The sequence below is a fragment of the Budorcas taxicolor genome, chromosome 16 (genome assembly GCF_023091745.1).
Source record: "Budorcas taxicolor isolate Tak-1 chromosome 16, Takin1.1, whole genome shotgun sequence".
Taxonomy (NCBI): domain Eukaryota; kingdom Metazoa; phylum Chordata; class Mammalia; order Artiodactyla; family Bovidae; genus Budorcas; species Budorcas taxicolor.
Window position 1 is genome coordinate 19816258 of NC_068925.1, and position 18122 is coordinate 19834379.

General features: G+C 39.1%; 1 protein-coding gene across 2 annotated transcripts in view; it reads left to right on the top strand.

Moving 5' to 3' along the window:
- The first annotated feature begins 2154 nt into the window (after nucleotides 1–2154).
- KCTD3 (potassium channel tetramerization domain containing 3) overlaps nucleotides 2155–18122 on the top strand; it is a 64236-nt gene continuing 48268 nt past the window's right edge. The window contains exons 1-8 of one of the 2 annotated variants that reach the window (XM_052653638.1): nucleotides 2155–2237; nucleotides 7935–7988; nucleotides 8226–8271; nucleotides 10267–10340; nucleotides 16003–16061; nucleotides 16335–16415; nucleotides 17426–17566; nucleotides 18005–18098. In XM_052653638.1, coding sequence (XP_052509598.1) covers nucleotides 2155–2237; nucleotides 7935–7988; nucleotides 8226–8271; nucleotides 10267–10340; nucleotides 16003–16061; nucleotides 16335–16415; nucleotides 17426–17566; nucleotides 18005–18098 — 632 coding nt within the window. Of the gene's footprint in view, nucleotides 2238–7934; nucleotides 7989–8225; nucleotides 8272–10266; nucleotides 10341–16002; nucleotides 16062–16324; nucleotides 16416–17425; nucleotides 17567–18004; nucleotides 18099–18122 lie in introns of those variants that run through there. The other variant, XM_052653639.1, reaches the window with a different exon arrangement.

The window sequence follows — 18122 nt, forward strand, 5'->3', positions numbered from 1 at the left end:
CTTGCCTGGAGAATCTCAGGGATGGGGGAGCCTGGCGGGCTGCCGTCTATGGAGTCGCACAGAGTCGGACACGACTGAAGCGACTTAGCAGCAGCAACAGCAGCAGTATTTAAAGTATAGTATTTAAATAATAGTATTTAAAGATATATTTTAGTAGCCATTAGAGCTTTAGTTTCCAATATGTACTACTTAAAGCAAAAACAAATACATTTACAAAAATTGTATCTGTGTGTGTAACATTAGTTGACTGCCTTACTGTAGTCCAGGAACATGGGGCCCTACACAGCCTAGGGTTTTACCTTTTTTTGCTTGTTTTTTGTTTCCTCCCCTGCTTAAAAAAATCAAACTTCTTGGGAGAGTAGGGATGAGATGGAAGAGGATAAGGTAAGGAGTTTGCTAATGTAAGCGCTATAAACTTTTAAAATCCTCAAATTTTCACCGCATTTCCACAGTAAATAGTACACGTTTAGGCACAACTTCAACCTCTAAGAAAGTTTCCGTTCATCTCCCACATCCACATGGAGAAGGTGTTACTGAGTCCAAGCTTAGTCTTGTCACAGCAGGATAGGCCAATAAATCCAAGAGACAAGGTGTTTGAGGCAAGGAATACTTTATTCAGACAGCTGGCTAGCTGGCTGACAGAAAAGATGGAAGAGTAGTGTCTGGAAATAACCATCTCGTTGGGGCCTGGATGCCAGGTTCTTTTATGGCTCAGAGGTTCGGGGAGCTGAGGGAACAAAGTAAAAAGGCTATTTAATTCTCAAAAATATCTCTTAGAAGGGCAAGCCTCAGGCAGGGGGGATGTGTTAGTTTCATTTCTTTATAGTCAGCTCACAAGTGGTGTGAAACTATCTCCCGCCATATCAATAAACAAAGATGCCACAGCTATCTGGGATTCTGGCCCCCCCAAACGTGTGTGTGTGTGTGTGTGTGTGTGTATCTCTCAGCAGAGCCAAAGTCACCCTAGCCCAAGGGTCAGGTGGTGTGTGTGTGTGTGTGTGTGTGTGTGTATCTCTCAGCGGAGCCAAAGTCACCCTAGCCCAAGGGTCAGGTGGTGTGTGTGTGTGTGTGTGTGTGTGTATCTCTCAGCGGAGCCAAAGTCACCCTAGCCCAAGGGTCAGGTGGTGTGTGTGTGTGTGTGTGTGTGTGTATCTCTCAGTGGAGCCAAAGTCACCCTAGCCCAAGGGTCAGGGTGTGTGTGTGTGTGTGTGTGTCAGGGGGTAGAAGGGGCGGGTTATCTCTCAGTGGAGCCAAAGTCAGTAGCCCAAGGGTCAGGTGATGTTGTGTGTGTGGTTATCTCTCAGTGAGCCAAACAAAGTCACCCTAGCCCAAGGGTCAGGTGGAAGGTGTGTGGGGGAGGGGAGGGGGTAGGGGGGTAGGGCTGGGGGTAAGGAATTCTCTGGGCAGGCCATTCTGCCCAGAATGTTATTATCATTCCCATAATAACAAAAGAGGCAAAATAAGAGTTAAAGTCACAGAAGCAGATCCAATGTGGGGTCAACAGAAACCCTTCCTGGTTACAAAGGGAGACAGTAAAGATGTTTAGGACAGTCTGCCCAGACTTGGCCTCAATGTGAGAAATCTCGGAAAATCTGAGACCTAAAAGGCAGAGGCGATTGTAACGGGGAGGAGGGAAGAAACAGGATCCCGGGGGCGGCGCTGGGCCCGGAGGGCCTTCCTCCCGCCCTCCCGGCGCGCGGGCCGCGGGGTTGGGAGCTCCACCCCGCCGCTCCTCTCCCCTCCTTGAGCTTCGCGGGCCTCGGCGGGCGAAGGGCCCGGCGCCGCCGTATTTTGTCCCGCGCGGCGATCCCTCCTCGCGCGGACGCCGTGGCCGCGGCGGTGGCCACGGGGCCCGCGGCGCGCTGACGGCAGGCCCCCCGGCCCGGCGGCCTGGAGGCCGCGAGAGGCGGAGGCCCAGCCGCCCTCCAGCTCTGCGGGAGCCGAGGGGACGAGGCGGACGCCGGGGAGCCCCGCCCGGCCGGCGAGAAGGTGGGGGAGGCTCCGCGCGCCGCCGGCCCCCCGGCCGCCGCCGCCCTGCTGGCCCTGCAGCCCCCGCCTCCGCCGCCGCCGCCGCCGCCGCCTCGGGCTCCCGCCGCGGGCTCGGCGGCCCCGGCCGGGGAGGGAGGGCGGCGAGCGCCGCCGGAGCCGCCGGACATGGCTGGAGGGCACTGCGGCAGCTTCGCCGCGGCGGCGGCCGGCAGCGGCGAGATCGTGCAGCTGAACGTGGGGGGGACCAGGTGAGCCGGGGAGAAGGGGCTCGGGGCCGGGATGCGGCGGGCAGGGGTCCTCCGGGGCCAGCATCGCAGGCGAGCGGGGTGGGGAGCACAGGGCCCTCTGGGCGGGTGTCGGGGGGTGGCAGGCGCCCTTGAGAGTCTCTGAGAGCCGGGCCCTTGGCCGCGCTGCAGCCTTCCTAGGACGCCGGCCACGATCCTCCCCCCTTTTTTTAGGAGATCTGGCCGGGGAACCTTCTGTAACCTTCCTTTACCTAACCTGACGTGTACTTTTGAGTTTATTTTGTCGAAGCCCGGCCTTGTGGTCTGGCTGTTGGAGGTGAACCTGCCTCCCTTTCTATTTGGTCAACAAGGTAACATCGGTTTGCTTGGGCGAGAACGCCTCGTTGAGGGCTGTTTTTAATCGCCAATAATTTTGGTGGAGGGAGCATTGTAGATCTGCGGTGCGCTCTTATTTTTTCCCAGAGTTTCTTGGTTCATGGCTCTGAAGGGTCTGTTCTTGTAGCGCAGTGTGTGTGGAAGCTGCAGTTTTGAAGAGTTGGTTCTGGGAAGCCTTGGTAGTGGCACCGTGTGACGCCCTCCTAGTAAACAGAGCGAAAGCTCTCCGCTCATATCTCTGGCCTTCCGTTCCCTTACTGTGTCTTTTAATAAGCTTGTTGGGGTAAAAAAAAATCGTATGCTTTTGGATTTGGTATGGTTTATGAGTCACTCCTTTGGGAAATGCGAGTTTGGCAGCTCTGTTTGAAGGAAGGGGTGGTTGCCGTTTTAGACTAGTTAAGAGATAAGCCATGAAGCGCCTTGGAATTCAGTGTATTTTCCTGTGCTGGAGAAGATACAAGTTTTTCAACGCTTGGGAGTTTTTAACCAGTGTTTTTAAAAATGCAGAGCGGCAGCACTATAAACCCTAGTGATAACAGTGTGTAGTGTTTTAAAAGTTTTCTAAGTGTGCTGGAGAATTCAACACAGGAAACAGTAATTCCTCACTGTTACTCTGCTCACTTCTCCCCCCCCCCCCCCCCCTCCATGCCCCATGCAAAACTGTTGGTTTAAGAATTTACAGCTTTATTGCTGCTACATAGATTTCGGTTTCATGGAGTAGAAGATTGGTGTTTCCTAATGTAAGACAAGGATAGTTTCCTAAAATTAAATGAAAGTTTTGCAGGTTTGGTAACTTAAGGTCAGGTCAGTTGTGCCTGACTCTTTGCAACTCCATGGATTGCAGCATGCCAGGCCTTCCTGTCCATCCCCAACCCATCCCCAACTCCCGGAGTTTGAGTAAACTCATGTCCACTGAGTGATGATGCCATCCAGCCATCTCTTCCTCTGTTGTCCCCTTCTCCTCCTGCCTTCAGTCTTTCCCAGCATCAGGGTCTTTTCAAATGAGTAAGGTCTTCGAATCAAGTGGCCAAAGGACTGGAGTTTCAGCTTCAGCATCAGTCCTTGCAATGAATATTCAGGACTGATTTCCTTTAGAATTGACTGGTTGTATCTCCTTGCAGTCCAAGGGACTCTCAAGAGTCTTCCCCAGTATCACAGTTCAAAAGCATCAAGTCTTCTGTGCTCAGCTTTCTTTATAGTCCAACTCTCACATCCATACATGACCACTGGAAAAACCATAGCTTTGACTAGACGGCCCTTTGTTGGCAAAGTATTGTCTCTGCTTTTTAATATGCTGTCTAGGTTGGTCACAACTTTGTTTCCAAGGAGTAAGTGTGTTTTAATTTCATGGCTGCAGTCACCATCTGCGGTGATTTTGGAGCCCCCCAAAATAAAGGCTCTCTTTGTTTCCACTGTTTCCACATCCATTTGCCATGAAGTGATTGGACCAGATGCTATGATCTTAGTTTTCTGAATGTTGAGCTTTAAGCCAGCTTTTTCACTCTCTTCTTTCACTTTGATCAAGAGGCTCTTTAGTTCTTCTTTGCCTTCTGCCATAAGGGTGGTGTCATCTGCATATCTAAGGTTACTGAGATTTCTTCCGACAATCTTGATTCCAACCTGTGCTTCCTCCATCCTAGCGTTTCTCATGATGTACTCTGCATATAAGTTAAATAAGCAGGGTGACAATATACAGCCTTGATGTACTGCTTTCTCCATTTGAAACCAGTCTGTTGTTCCATGTCCAGTTCTAACTGTTGCTTCCTGACCTGCAGACAGATTTCTCAAGAGGCAGGTCAGGTGGTCTGGTATTCCCATCTCTTGAAGAATTTTCCAGAGTTTGTTGTGGTCCACACAGTCAAAGGCTTTGACATAGTCAATATAGCAGAAGTAGATATTTTTCTGGAACTTACGGATGCAAAAATGAAATACCCTGCAAGGACTGGCCTTCAAAAGAGTAGCACTATAGTCAACCCTAGTTTCTAATTTCTGTTGATTGTTCATATACTTTTTGAATGCTATAGAAGACATTCTAATTTGATTCTAAAAGTGCTGTTCACTGTGTTTGAAAGTAAATGGCTTAAAAATGAATGATCTCTTGCTAATGATTGCAGAATTGAATTTAAAATTTTAAATTGTATAAGACAATTATCTTGGAGATGAACATTTTATTTTTCATTACGTATGGAATTTGATTTTATCAGGTTTTAAATTTTTCTATGTGATTTAAAAAATACAAAATAAGATAAATATATTATCAGATTGGACAGTTTAGAAGGCAGACGAGAGTTGTTACATAGGAATGAGAAAGTTTAAAAAGCCCAAACTTGAGACTTGCTAGGATAAGTTTATAAAATAAGTGATGACATGGTGTATAGAAAATAGAACATCCAGTTCCAAGTTCTCTGTAGATATTTTTGAATTACTTTGGATCATAGGCACTTGCAGCATTTTAGAGCTAGAAGGGATCTAGAAATTATCTTGAGTAAAACACAGGTTAATAGTCACTTCAGTTCAGTTCAGTCGCTCAGTTGTGTCCGACTCTTTGCGACCCCATGAATCGCAGCACGCCAGGCCTCCCTGTCCATCACCAACTCCCGGAGTTCACTCAGACTCATGTCCATCAAGTCAGTGATGCCATCCAGCCATCTCATCCTCTGTCGTCCCCTTCTCCTCTCGCCCCCCATCCCTCCCAGCATCAAAGTCTTTTCCAATGAGTCAACTCTTCGCATGAGGTGGCCAAAGTAGTAGAGTTTCAGCTTTAGCATCATTCCTTCCAAAGAAATCCCAGGGCTGATCCTCTTCAGATAGGCATTGTGAAAGAAAAAAAAAAAATCCTCCTGTGATTGTCTTTGAAGTTGAGGAATTGCCCCCAGGAGAACCACCTGTGGCATAGAATTGATGTCAGCTGTGCAGTGATACCGTGAAACTCAAAAGGAGTGTTTCTTTTGAGTAGAGTAGGGAGCATCTCTCCCCTCTCCCCCAGAGAGGACAGAAAAATTGATCTATTCAAAGGATTTATAGATATGACTGATTTTTATGATTTATTTAACACTTCATGGATGGTTCAGAAAGAAGATGAGGTTTCAATTCGAATTGTTAATATCATTACTTACCCCCCAAAAAGCCTAATGAGGTGAAAGAAAGACAGTTTGGCTCAATTTGTGATTAATTCTCCTTTGATTGAGTATGATTTGAGGCCTCATGAGAGAAGTCTGGGACCAGTCAGTGGAAGTCTAGCTCAGCAACCTTGGGCAAATTACTTTTTAGTACTTAGTTTCCTAAAATATTTAATGACATTAAATAGTACCAGCCTTCTAAACTAATTTGAAGCATTAAGTGGGAAATACAAGCGTTTAGTGGCATTAGCTATCAATAGTAACTTTACAGAATAGTTTTAACTTGATTGCTTCCAAGTAAATTTGGTAGGAAGTTAGTAGCATAAAGTATAAATGTGGATAAGGACCAGATTGCACATGACCTTTTTCTTGGCATACTGTGGGTATGAAATAAAGACAGAAAAGGCTTTTCATACGTATTTCAGAAAGTTATGCTTGTTGTGTGTAACTTAAATGTTGTAGTTTTCATGAAATCATATTTGGAAACATTTTTAGAGTCATGGGGGTTTTTTCCCCTCCTGTCGTTTAAAGTTGGGGGGGAAAAATAAATTGGTGGGGATGAGAGTCCAATCCCTTTGCCTAGAAATTCCAGATTACTAAACTCAGCTGAATTGTTGATTTTAATTTAAATTGATAATTTGTGCACTTCCCTGGTGGCTCAGATGGTAAAGACTGCCTGCAATGCAGGAAACCCAGGTTCAGTCCCTGGGTTGGGAAGATCCCCTGGAGAAGGAAATGGCAATCCACTCTAGTATTCTTTGCTGGAAAATCTCAGGGACAGAGGATCCTGACCAGCTACAGTCCATGGGGTCGCAGAGTCAGACAAGACTGAGCGACTAACACTTTCACTTTCATACCCATCTGAATTACTGATTTTAATTTAAATTGGTAATATGACCTTAAGCAGACCTGTGTAATTTTTTAAGTTACAAAATTTGAGTTATTTGGCAGACAATTTGCTGAGTAAGCAGTGAACATGAAAGTTCACAAGTTAGAAACAATCCTTATTTAGAAATGAATTTGATGGCTTCCAAAACACAGTGATTCATTTTTTGCAGTGGATCCTTGGATCTTTCAGTTTACTGTTTACTGGATTTGCTTCCATTTGACCAGGTCAGTTTCCTCTACTTAGTTGTAATCTACTTTTCGTTTTTTCGTAAAGATCATGCTAAGAAATACGCTTGGGAAAATTCGCCATATTTTCTTGGGTAAACTGGCTGCTTTCTCAGTCTGACTGATGGGCATAGGAACTGTTTTAAAACAGTCATGATGCTGGAAAATGAATGTGGAGAAAAAATAAAGGTCTGTAAGGCTCTCTTCTGTGCGAGGACACATGATGGGGCAACGAGTCAGGAATACGTAGTGCAGTGTGATGAGTCTTAAAATGAAAATATTCAGACATCAGTTGAACCCTGTATCAGACGCTTTGCCTTACTAGTTTATGTCAGTTTATTGTTTTGTCTCGGTCTGTTACAGTAGGCTTTGATAAAGCATGCTCCCCACCCGCTAACCCCCACCATGGTGGTAATAAGTAGGCTTGATCAGATGGAGTTAACCTCAAAACAGTGTTTACTGAGTGATTTTTGAATGAATGAATTCAATGGTTGTGACTAGCCTAAGACTGTAAAGGAAGTGTTAAATGTACTATGTTTAGTGGAATTAATATGAGCTCAAAAAGCTACTATGGGATAGACTATTTGGAGAAGCCAATTAAGGAGAAGGTAAAACCTTTGTGGTGTCAAGAAAGATGGGTAGAACTCGGATAATTGAACATGAGGTTGGTACAGCTGCGATGAAGATTCTGAAATGTTCTAAGATGGTGTAAGCATGGATTATATGGGGATGTTACGTGCTATCTTATTAGAGGGCAGTAGTTTGTGTTGGAGAGGTGAAATGGTGACCCGAAGATAATTTCATATGTTATGTTGAGAAGTTTAGACTTAGTGTGATGGACATGTTAGAAAGTAGTGTTTTAGAAAGCTTTATATGTAAGTGAATTAATTATTTTGTTGAGAGTTCTTAGAATGATCTTAACTCTGAAATGAAAGCAGAATTATACAATGTTAGATGTTAGTGAATATAATTGATACAGCTATAGCTGTGCAACAACTTGTAAGTCATTAGCCAGCGGTTTAAAGCAAGTTAACCAACATTGACATTTCAAATCTTGTCCTCCCTTGTAATACCATATACTTTTTAATTGCAGATTTAGTACCTCAAGACAAACACTTATGTGGATTCCAGATTCTTTTTTTTCCAGGTATTTCATGTAATTCTTTAGTACTTTTAAAAAATAAAGTGATTATTTATTAAAACAATAAAAATTATCTTGCATTAATGTTTTTATTAGATAAAATCTTAACTGTTTGAATATTTAAGTTGTTATTTACTTTGGAGATACAGTGATTCATTTTTACTGGTCTTTGACCCTGAAAGAATTAGGGCATTTTATTCATACTCAGATTTTAAAAACTAATCCTGTCTTAATGATTTTTAGTTTGCTGAGTGGAAGAATTTCAACACTTCGAGATGAAACTGGTGCTGTGAGTATAACAATGCTGATGTATATTTGTAAATTAGATCACATAATGCTCTAATGTTTGGTCCTTATACTCTTAGAAGATAGGGGAACTACTCTTAATAACTACTAAATGAAAGTATATGTTCTTAGGTTTTTATTTCTTGTCATGAATTATTTCTATAATTATCGATGAGAACTCAAAACAGAGTACTGCATATACTATTTTAAATAATCATTAGAAATTGAAGGATCTGAGCTTACATTGTCGAGAGGAAATATTTCTTTTAATCAGTGATTGAAACTTTAACAGTGAATAGATAGGTGTAAACAGGAAAACATTTTGATATTAGAGTGGTAAAATGTTGCAAATTTGTGAAACCCTACAATTTTTTGTTTTGGAGAATAACAGTTTTGAACTTGTGCAGCAATGGTGGAGTGAGGGAAGTAAAGAATTACTAAGTTTCAGCACACAAAAAAAGTATATATTTAAAAAGCAGTTTTAATATGCACAGTAGCAGGTCAAGTAATTGTGAAAAGCAAATAAGACTTTCAGTTTGGAGGCAGCAAAATGACCACAGGTGTTTATTTGCTGTGGTGAGATTTGCAGGTCAGATAAAGTAGCATGAGCGAATGTGTCCATGTGAGATGATGGAAAGGACGTCAGTAATAAGACCCACAAATCTGGGGTGTTTCTTCAACTTCAGGTTGATTCTAATAAAAAGCAAGAATTTATGAAGCCAGAAGAACCTTATTCACTGTATAGAACACTGTATACAATAATCGATCATAGTATAAGGAGGTATATTTTTTGCTTCATTCTGCTGTCTGATTGACTTATATAAATCTTAAAAGGTATTCAGTTTTATAGTTAGAGCTTTTGTAATTGGTTCAAAATAGTATTGACATACATTCCTGTAAAGAATTATCAATTATATATTTCCTATTTTCTAAACATTTACCCCATAAGTGTTTCATGGTGGGTGGGTGCTCAGTTGCTTCAGCCATGTCCAACTATATGTGACCTTATTCCGTGACACTGTATTTGTTATTAAAAAAAAAATTTGTTCTTGTCACTTTTTATTTCACCCCACCCTTAATCCTTGAGAAAACAGATAGTGGTATGTGAAAGTGTACTTTTATAATACACACGGAACAATCAAGAAAAGCAAAACTGTCAAAACTGAAAAACAGTGTGAAAGTGTTATTCAGGTTTGACTTTTCTTGATTGCCCCATATGTATTGTAAAAGTACACAGTTGTTTTAATGATTCGTTTAAGTCACAGATTATGTAAATCATAATCACTATCACCAATAATTAGGGATCAGATGATATAAAAGTATTATTTATGCATGTTATTTTCAAAGGGTTAAATTCTAGAATATTTCAGGTAAAAATTTTCCTTTCAGAATCCCTTTGACTAAAGATGTTAGTTAAATAAGGACTTCCCTGGTGGTCCAGTGATTAAGAATCTACCCACCAGTGCAGGGGACACAGTCGGATCCCTGGTCTGGGAAGATCCCACATGTCACAGAGCAACTAAGCCCATGCACCGCAATTGCTGAAGCCCAAGTGCCCTGGAGCCTCTGCTCCAGAGAAGCATATGCTAGTGAGAAGCCTGCACATCTCACCCAGAGAGTAGGCACCGCTCACTGCAGCTAGAGAAAACCTGTGCATAGCAATGAAGACCCAGTGCTGCCAAAAATAAATAAATAGAAATTTAAACAAATTAGAAATGAGAAAATGAGCTAATTTGATACCATTTTTTCCCCTGCATATTAAAACATCAATCTCATGATAGCTTTTCAGGGAGAGAAAAGACACCATTTCTACTGTACATTTATACAGTATATAGTAGTGGTTATAACTGCATTTCCGTTTTAGAAGCATTAAAATTTAAGAGTATAGTCAAGGAAATAGAGTTTTTATGTAATTCAATATGGGTTCTGTTAGTGTTACAGATATTACAGTTAGAAGCTGATAATTTGAAAATATAATTTATAATTCTTTTATTTACAGATATTTATTGATAGAGATCCAGCAGCATTTGCACCCATTTTAAATTTTCTTCGGACAAAAGAACTAGACTTAAGGTAAGAAATGTATCTTTTTTTTTTTTTTTTTAAGCTTTTATTTCTTTACATATGTACTTTTGGTGGCGCCTCACAGCTTGCAGGATCTTAGTTCCCCTACCAGGGATTGAATCCTGGCTCCCTGCACTGGAAGTGGGGATTCTGTTCCCTGGACCACCAGGCAAGTCCCAAGAAATGTATCTTTTTAAAGTAAATTTTTATTGGTAGGCATGGTTTTGGTCTTAGCTTATGAAGGAAGGTTTTTTTCCCTGCCTTAAGATTATTTTTGCTTGAAAGTTTCCTCAGAATTTCTCTCATTGATTCAGGCCACAATCGTCTCTTAATGGATTACTCTCAAAGCTTCTTAGCCAGTTTCCCTGCCTTCAGTCTTATCCCTTCAATTCATCTTTCACACTGTAGCCAAAATTACATCCTGAAAATATAAATCTAGTTATTCAGTCAGTTCAGTCGCTCAGTCACGTTCAACTCTTTGCAACCCCATGAACTGCAGCATGCCAGGCTTTCCTGTTCATCCACCAACACCCAGAGTTTGCTCAAACTCATGTCCATAGAGTCAGTGATGCCATCCAGCCATCTCACCCTCTGTCACTCCCTTCTCTACTTGCCTTCAATTTTTCCCAGCATCAGGGTCTTTTCTAATGAGTCAGTTCTTCTTCGCATCAGGTAGGCAAAGTATTGGAGCTTCAGCATCAGTCCTTCCAATGAATATTCAGGACTGATTTCCTTTATGATTGACTGGTTTGATCTCCTTGCAGTCCAAGGGACTCTCAAGAGTCTTCTCCAACACCACAGTTCAAAATCTAGTTAGTTATTACTTTGCTTAAAACTCTTATTTAATCAGCTGCTGGATTAATGGTGAAGGATTTTGGACTTCTGTTAATCTAGCCCCTGCTTAGTTTCTCTTGCTTGAACACTTTTAACCCTTGCTGCTCTTGGCTTGATGTTGATCTTTCTGATGACTCTGTTGTGTCGCCTGATACAGACAGGTGTTCAGAGTTTCCTGTACTGCCACAACTCCAGTAGTCTGTCTTACGTGAGATTCTAAAAGGGCTATATTGTTTCCTGTATACCTGCAGGATCAAGTATTATGCTTGACGTATAGCCATACATTTTTTTGTATGACACATAACCATAGAGTTTTACTTGACACAAGTAAATAACAATTTAAGCTATTTATGAACTTTGCCATAGTCTGGATTCCTAGTAGGAAGCTACAGTCTAATTTGTATTTCATTGTTGTTTTATTTTATATATTCACCTTTCATGCCTAATGAACTTTTACTAGGACCTGTTAATACTTTTTTAGATACAGGTTTTAGAATTCTAGATATTTGTTTAAGCCACTTCTGTATAATATTACATAATTTTTGACATATTCACTAGAATATGAGCTTCTTGAAAGCAAAGATTTTTTTGTTTGGTTTGTTCCTTGCTGTATTCAGAGTGTTGTGAAAAAAAAAAAGAAAAATTATGTATAGTAAACTGCTTAGTGGATATTTATTAAATGAATAATAATTTGGTGGGGCTTTTTGTTTATTTATTTTTTGGCCTGGGGTGGTAGGTGGGAAGTTTATTATTAGCTGTTTACTTCTGGGGTAAAATTATTTTTAGCATTTGATGAAAATCTAAGTTTACTTTTTGTCAGTGTCCTTGTGACTCATTTACAACTAAATTACCCATAAAAGGCAGCAGTAGTTTAAATATCTGTATTGATTGCTTTTCTTACAGCTTGCTTCTTTATTTCAGTTAATGGCAGTCTAGCAAACTTAAATTCTCTGAGTAGTATCTTCTAAAAGAAGGTGGGAGGGAATTGTTAAAAGAAACACTATATTCTACTTCCATTTTTTACATAAAATTCTTCCATTGCCTTTATCACTCTGTATTATTATCCTTTTTATTTTTCCTCTCCAAAACTGTTATTTGTGTCCTGAGCTACTGTACTGTTGACAGGTAGCTTTGAAATAGAATAAGAAAGTTTTAACTTTTTTTAAAAATACTTTATTTTTTTAAATATAAATTTATTTATTTTAATTGGAGGTTAATTACTTTACAGTATTGTATTGGTTTTGCCATACATCAACATGAATCCGCCACAGGTATACATGTGTTCCCCATCCTGAACCCCCTCCTGAAGTAAGCCAGTTTTAACTTTTCTTATGTTAAGCTAGTAACAACCACTTTCTCAAATAAAAGCAATTTCATATTTCCATCACATGTGTTTATTAGGCCTATCAAATTTTTTTTTAAGAGCAATTTTATGTTTACAACGAAATTGAGAGGAAGGTACAGAGGTTTCCCATGTGCCCCCTGCTTCCGTTATCAACCTCCTCTGTTATTAATGGCATTTACCTGAATGATACATTTTTTCTTTTTTTCAGTTGATGAACCTGAACTGATGTCTTAATCACCCAAAGTTCATAGTTTATCTTCAGTTCACTCTTGGTGTTGTACATTTTAGGAGTTAGCACAAACATATAATAACATGTGGACCTCTTTATAATACTATACACAGTACTTACACTGCCCTAAAAATTTTTGTTCTCTCTCTCTCTCTTCAAGCCACTGATCTTTCAAAAATGTGCAGAATTTGACTTTTTCTTAAATGTCATAGTTGGATTCACATAGTATGGAACCTTTTCTGAATGGCTTCATTCACTTAGTAATATGCAATTAAGTTTCTTTCATGTTACTTCTTCTTAGTGCTGATAATATTTCATTACCTGGATACCAATTTGTTTTTCCATTCACTTACTGAAGGGAACATTTTAGTTGCTTCCAAGTCTTAGCTGTTACGAATAAAGCCTCTATAAATATCCATGTGCAGGTTTTTGCATGGACATTAAGTTTTCAACTCCTTAGGGTAAATGTCAAGGAGTACAGTTGCTGGATCATATGGTAAGTTTTATAAGAAACCTGCAGACTGTTTTTGACAGTGACTGTCATTTTCCTTTTCCACCGGCAGTGAATTAGGATTGCTATTGTTTCACATCCTTGACAGCATTTTGGATTTTGGCCATAGTAATTGATGTGTGGTAGTGACTTGTTGTCTTAATTAATATTTGCTTAATGACATATGATATGGAGCATCTTATTTCGTATGTTTGCTGCCTTTATAGCTTTGGTTGAGGTCTTTGGCCCATGTTTTGATTGAATTAGTTTTTTATTGTTGAGTTTTAAGAGTTCTTTGTATACTTGGGACAACACTCCCTTATCAAATCTGTCATTTGCACATATTTTGTCTCATTTGTTTGCTTTTCATTTTCTTGACATTGTCTTCTGTAGAGCAGAATGTTTTAATTTTAATGAAATCTAGCTTATTCTTATTCCTCTCATGGATTGTGTCTTTGGGCTTTATCTAAAGAAGTATGACCATACCCAGTGTCATTTAGGTTTTTTCCTAAATGTTATCTTTTTTTTTTTTGCATGCTGATGTCTAGTTGTTTGAGCACTATCTGTTACTTCATTATTTTGCCTTTGCTTCTTTGTTATAGATCGGTTGACTGTATGTATGGGATTTATATCTGGGCTTTCTGTTCTACTCCATGATTTGTTTGTTTCTTACCAGTACCACACTATCTTGGTTTTTCTAGGTTTACAATTTTGATATTGGGAAATGGCAGTGCTCCAACTTTGTTCTTCAGTAGTATATTGGCTGTTTTGGCTCTTGGGCCTTTTCATGTAAACTTTAGAATCAACTTGTTGATATTGATAAAATAACTTGCTAGATTTTGATTAGAATTGCATTGAATCAAATCAAGTAGGGAAGAACTGATGTCTTAACAGTGCTGCATCTCCCTGTCCGTGAACTAGAAATATCTCTCCATTTTTCTGGTTCTTTGATTTCAGCCATCAGAGTTTTGTGGTTTTCTTTCTTGTAGATTTTGTATGTATATATTGTGTGTCTGTGTGTGTATTTAGTTTTATAGTTGACTACTTTTTAGGGGAGTATTAGTGTAAATGGTGGTGTTTCTAACTTCAGGTTTCTCTTGTTCACTGTTGGTATATTGAAAAACAGTAGACTTTGGTACATTAACATTATATGGTACAACCTTGATTTACTTGCTTATTAACTCCAAGAGTTTTGGGTTCATTCCTTTGGATTTTCTATTTTGACAGCCATATCATCTGTGATCATCAGTTTTATATCTTTCTTCCCAATCTGTATGCCTTTTCTTTTCTTGTTTTGTGTTAATAAGGATTTCAGTATGAAGTTGAAAAGAGTGGTGACGGAATCTTTGTCTTGTAACCAGATGTTAGTTCAAAGTTATCACATTAAATATGATGCTTGATACAGGATATTTTTTTAAAAGTCTTATCAAGTTGAAAAAATTCCCCTCAGTTCCTGGTTTACTGAGAGTTTTTTTATGAATAGATGTTGGATTTTGTCAGATGCTTTCTTTTCACCTGTTGATGTGGTCATGTGAGTCTGTTGATGTGAAAGATTATATTAATTGATTTCAGAATATTGAACCAGCTTTCATACCTGAGATAAATCCTGCGTGGTTGTGGTATATATTTCTTTTTATACATTGTTGGATTTGGTTTGCTGATATTTTGTTAAGAATTATAGTGTCTATGTTCATGAGAGATATTGGTCTATAATTTTCTTGTGATGCATTTTTCTGATTTTGGTGTTAAAGTAATGTGGGCCTTGCCCTGTAAAATAAATAAGGTTTCTCTCTGCTACTTTCTCTGAGATTGTAGATAATTGGTATAATTTCTTCCTTAAATATTTGGTAGCATTTACCAGTGAATCCTGGGCCTAGTGCTGTTTTGGAAGGTTATTGTTGATCTTTTTTTTTTTTTTTTAATACATATAGACTGAGATAGTTTCTTTTTGGTGTGAGTTTTAGCAGATCATGTGTTTCAAGGCATTGTCCGTTTCATTTGGGTTCTCAAATTTGCAGGCACAGAGTTGTTCACAGTATTCCTTTATTATCATTTTAATTTTCATGGAATCCTTAGTGATGCCCCCTCTCCTTTCTGCCCAGGCAGTGTTTTTAAAATAAGGACAATTATAACTGAAACCTAAAATGAGTGCTTTTAAAATCTTGTTTCCTTTTTTTTTTTTTTTTACTTCTTATTTTCTTATTACTTTATTGTAACATCTCTATATGGATAACATAGCCCTTCTTAAGGTTGATCTTTTTTTCCTTCCTACCTGCTGTTTTGCCTTTATTTTTGGTTTCTGATCAGAGGAGTCATGCTGATGTGTGGTAGGCACTGTGTGACGTATACAGACGTGGATCAGAGGTGGATCATGCTTGCAGGGAGCTTGTAGATTAATCGGGGAGGTTAGAAGATGTAAAGAAATTACAGTCAGAGGCAGTTAATTTCTACTCTTATAAATGATTTCTACTCTTGTTTGCCTCTTAGATACTTATTGATAATTACTTGTATTAACCCTATAAAGCCCTCATCTCTAATTTAGTCATCCAGTTCATCTATATATGAGTGGTTTTTTCGTAAGAAAAAGTTCATGGTAGTGTGCGGTTTTATTGTTTATACTTCTTCAAATGATTAAGGATCTTAGGAAAGAAGTAAGTTTTAAAGCTCATGATTTTGTTCATGTTAAGAGCCTAGTTAGTACTTTTTCTGCTTCAGATGATAATCCAGGCTGCCAGTGTTAGAAGATTTACATCATTAATTTGTTTCTTTGTAGGGGAGTGAGCATTAATGTTCTCCGACATGAAGCTGAATTTTATGGAATCACTCCACTAGGTATGTATCTTACTACTATTTTTTGTTTATGATTCGACCCTTTGAGCATTCAGCTTGCCCAGATGAAGTGTCTTTTATATCAGGTCCTGATTTTTGATGGACTAGTCAGTGCTTGCTTTTTGTGGATTTTCATAGAAAAAAGATATTGTCAGCTGATTTAACTTAAACATTTTCCCTTTTCTTTCCTTATCCTCTTTAACTAGAGAAAATAAGTGGAGTACTATTGTTCTGTTTGCATGTACTCTTGACAAGTTTGCTTTGAAATGTTTTTAGTAAGAAGGCTTCTCTTATGTGAAGAGCTGGAGCGTTCATCTTGCGGCAGTGTCCTTTTCCATGGTTACTTGCCTCCACCAGGTACTTCTGCTTTGTTCATTGAGTTGTTCGTGTCTTTTTATCATTACGTTAAGTACAGATGTGTGAATAGGAAAATCTGTTTCTTGGTTATCTCATTTGTAAATCTACTATAAAAGATGAGAACTTTAATCTTAACAGAAGTTAGGTCAGACTATAAGGTAGGGTAGGAGTTTGCCAAAATTTTTTTGTAGAGGGCCAGTTAGGCTTGTGAGCTAGATGATCTCTGGCAGTTAACTGAACTCCACTGTAAACACTGCAGAAATGGATGGGTGTGACGGTGTCTAATACAACTTTGCTTACATAAACTGCCATCAGACTGGACTTGGCTGTGGTCAGATTTGCTCATTCCTGTGTTTGAGAACTGGTTGTCCATCTCCTTTGTGGAACCCTAGGAGCTTTGCAGAGATTTGTCAGTGTATAGGGGAGAGGAGGGTGAGGTGCATGTCATTTCTGCCCCTCTTCAGTTAGTTAGTACAGTTTGATCTGTGCCTGTGTTGTAGCAGAGTTTTGAACAAGAGTTCATTTCAAAATGATTTCAAAAAGGCTCCTCTGCCAAATAAGGGATGCTTAGAAGTATAGGGCAATTCAGCTATAAAGCTGAATAAAATTTAAATTAGTAAATAAAGTTTAAAAATTTAAACTTAAGTTTAAAGTTAAAATGTAAACTTAATAAAGTTTAAATTAGTGAATAATACCTATCTCGTAGTAACTGTTCCATTAATGTAAAGAGTTAGTGACAGAATGAATGAATTAGTGGTGATTGATTTGGTCTTATACATATGATAAATCTTAGTCTTACTTATTAAATATATAACATGGAAAATATCAGAAATCTTTTTTAAAAAATTTCATCTTATTTGTTATGGTACTTATTTGCAATAAATCGCTATATTAGAAGATAAATTTCAGCTATAATGTTTATTTTTTTTGTTTTTTAGCCATAAGAACATATGAAATTTTCAAATTTTGGTGGGCAAACTTAAAAAATTTTATCTTCTTTGCTTTCATAGGTATTCCTAGTCGTAAAATAAACAACACTACTAGATCCTCAGCTGATTCTAGAAATGGACTAAATTTTACAGAAGGTGAAGCTCGAGGAAATGGTACTCAGCCTGTTCTTTCTGGAACTGGAGAAGAAACTGTTAGGCTAGGTAAGTATAGCTTACATAAATTTAAAAAGTATGTACGTTTTTAGCTCTAGATATTGAGTAATTTTTAAAGATGTAGCTTGTGCTATATCTCTTTTTAATCTAAATCTCCCATTTATATCTTGAAAAGTCTCACCTAATATTTTTACTTAAAAAGTTTGTGATTTTCTGTTTGCTGTAAACCTTTAGAACAGAGGTTGACAGACTTTTTCTGGGCCAGATGGTGGACATAGTGGGCTTCATGAGCCTGAAGGTCTCTGTTGGAACTGCTCATTTCTCTTTGTAGCGCACAGGCAGCTTTGATGTGTGGACAGATGTGCTTGGCTGTGTTCCAACAAAGCTTCTTTCTCAAAACAGGCAGAGGACTGGAATTGGCCTCTTGGCCATAGTTTGCAAACCGCTTTTTTAGAACACAAAAAACATTTCTTTTTCTAATGTCAGCAGGGTTTCCTGTGGATCCACGAAAGGTGCTGATAGTAGCTGGCCATCACAACTGGATTGTAGCTGCGTATGCCCATTTTGCTGTGTGTTACAGGTATTATATGGTTAATAATGGCTT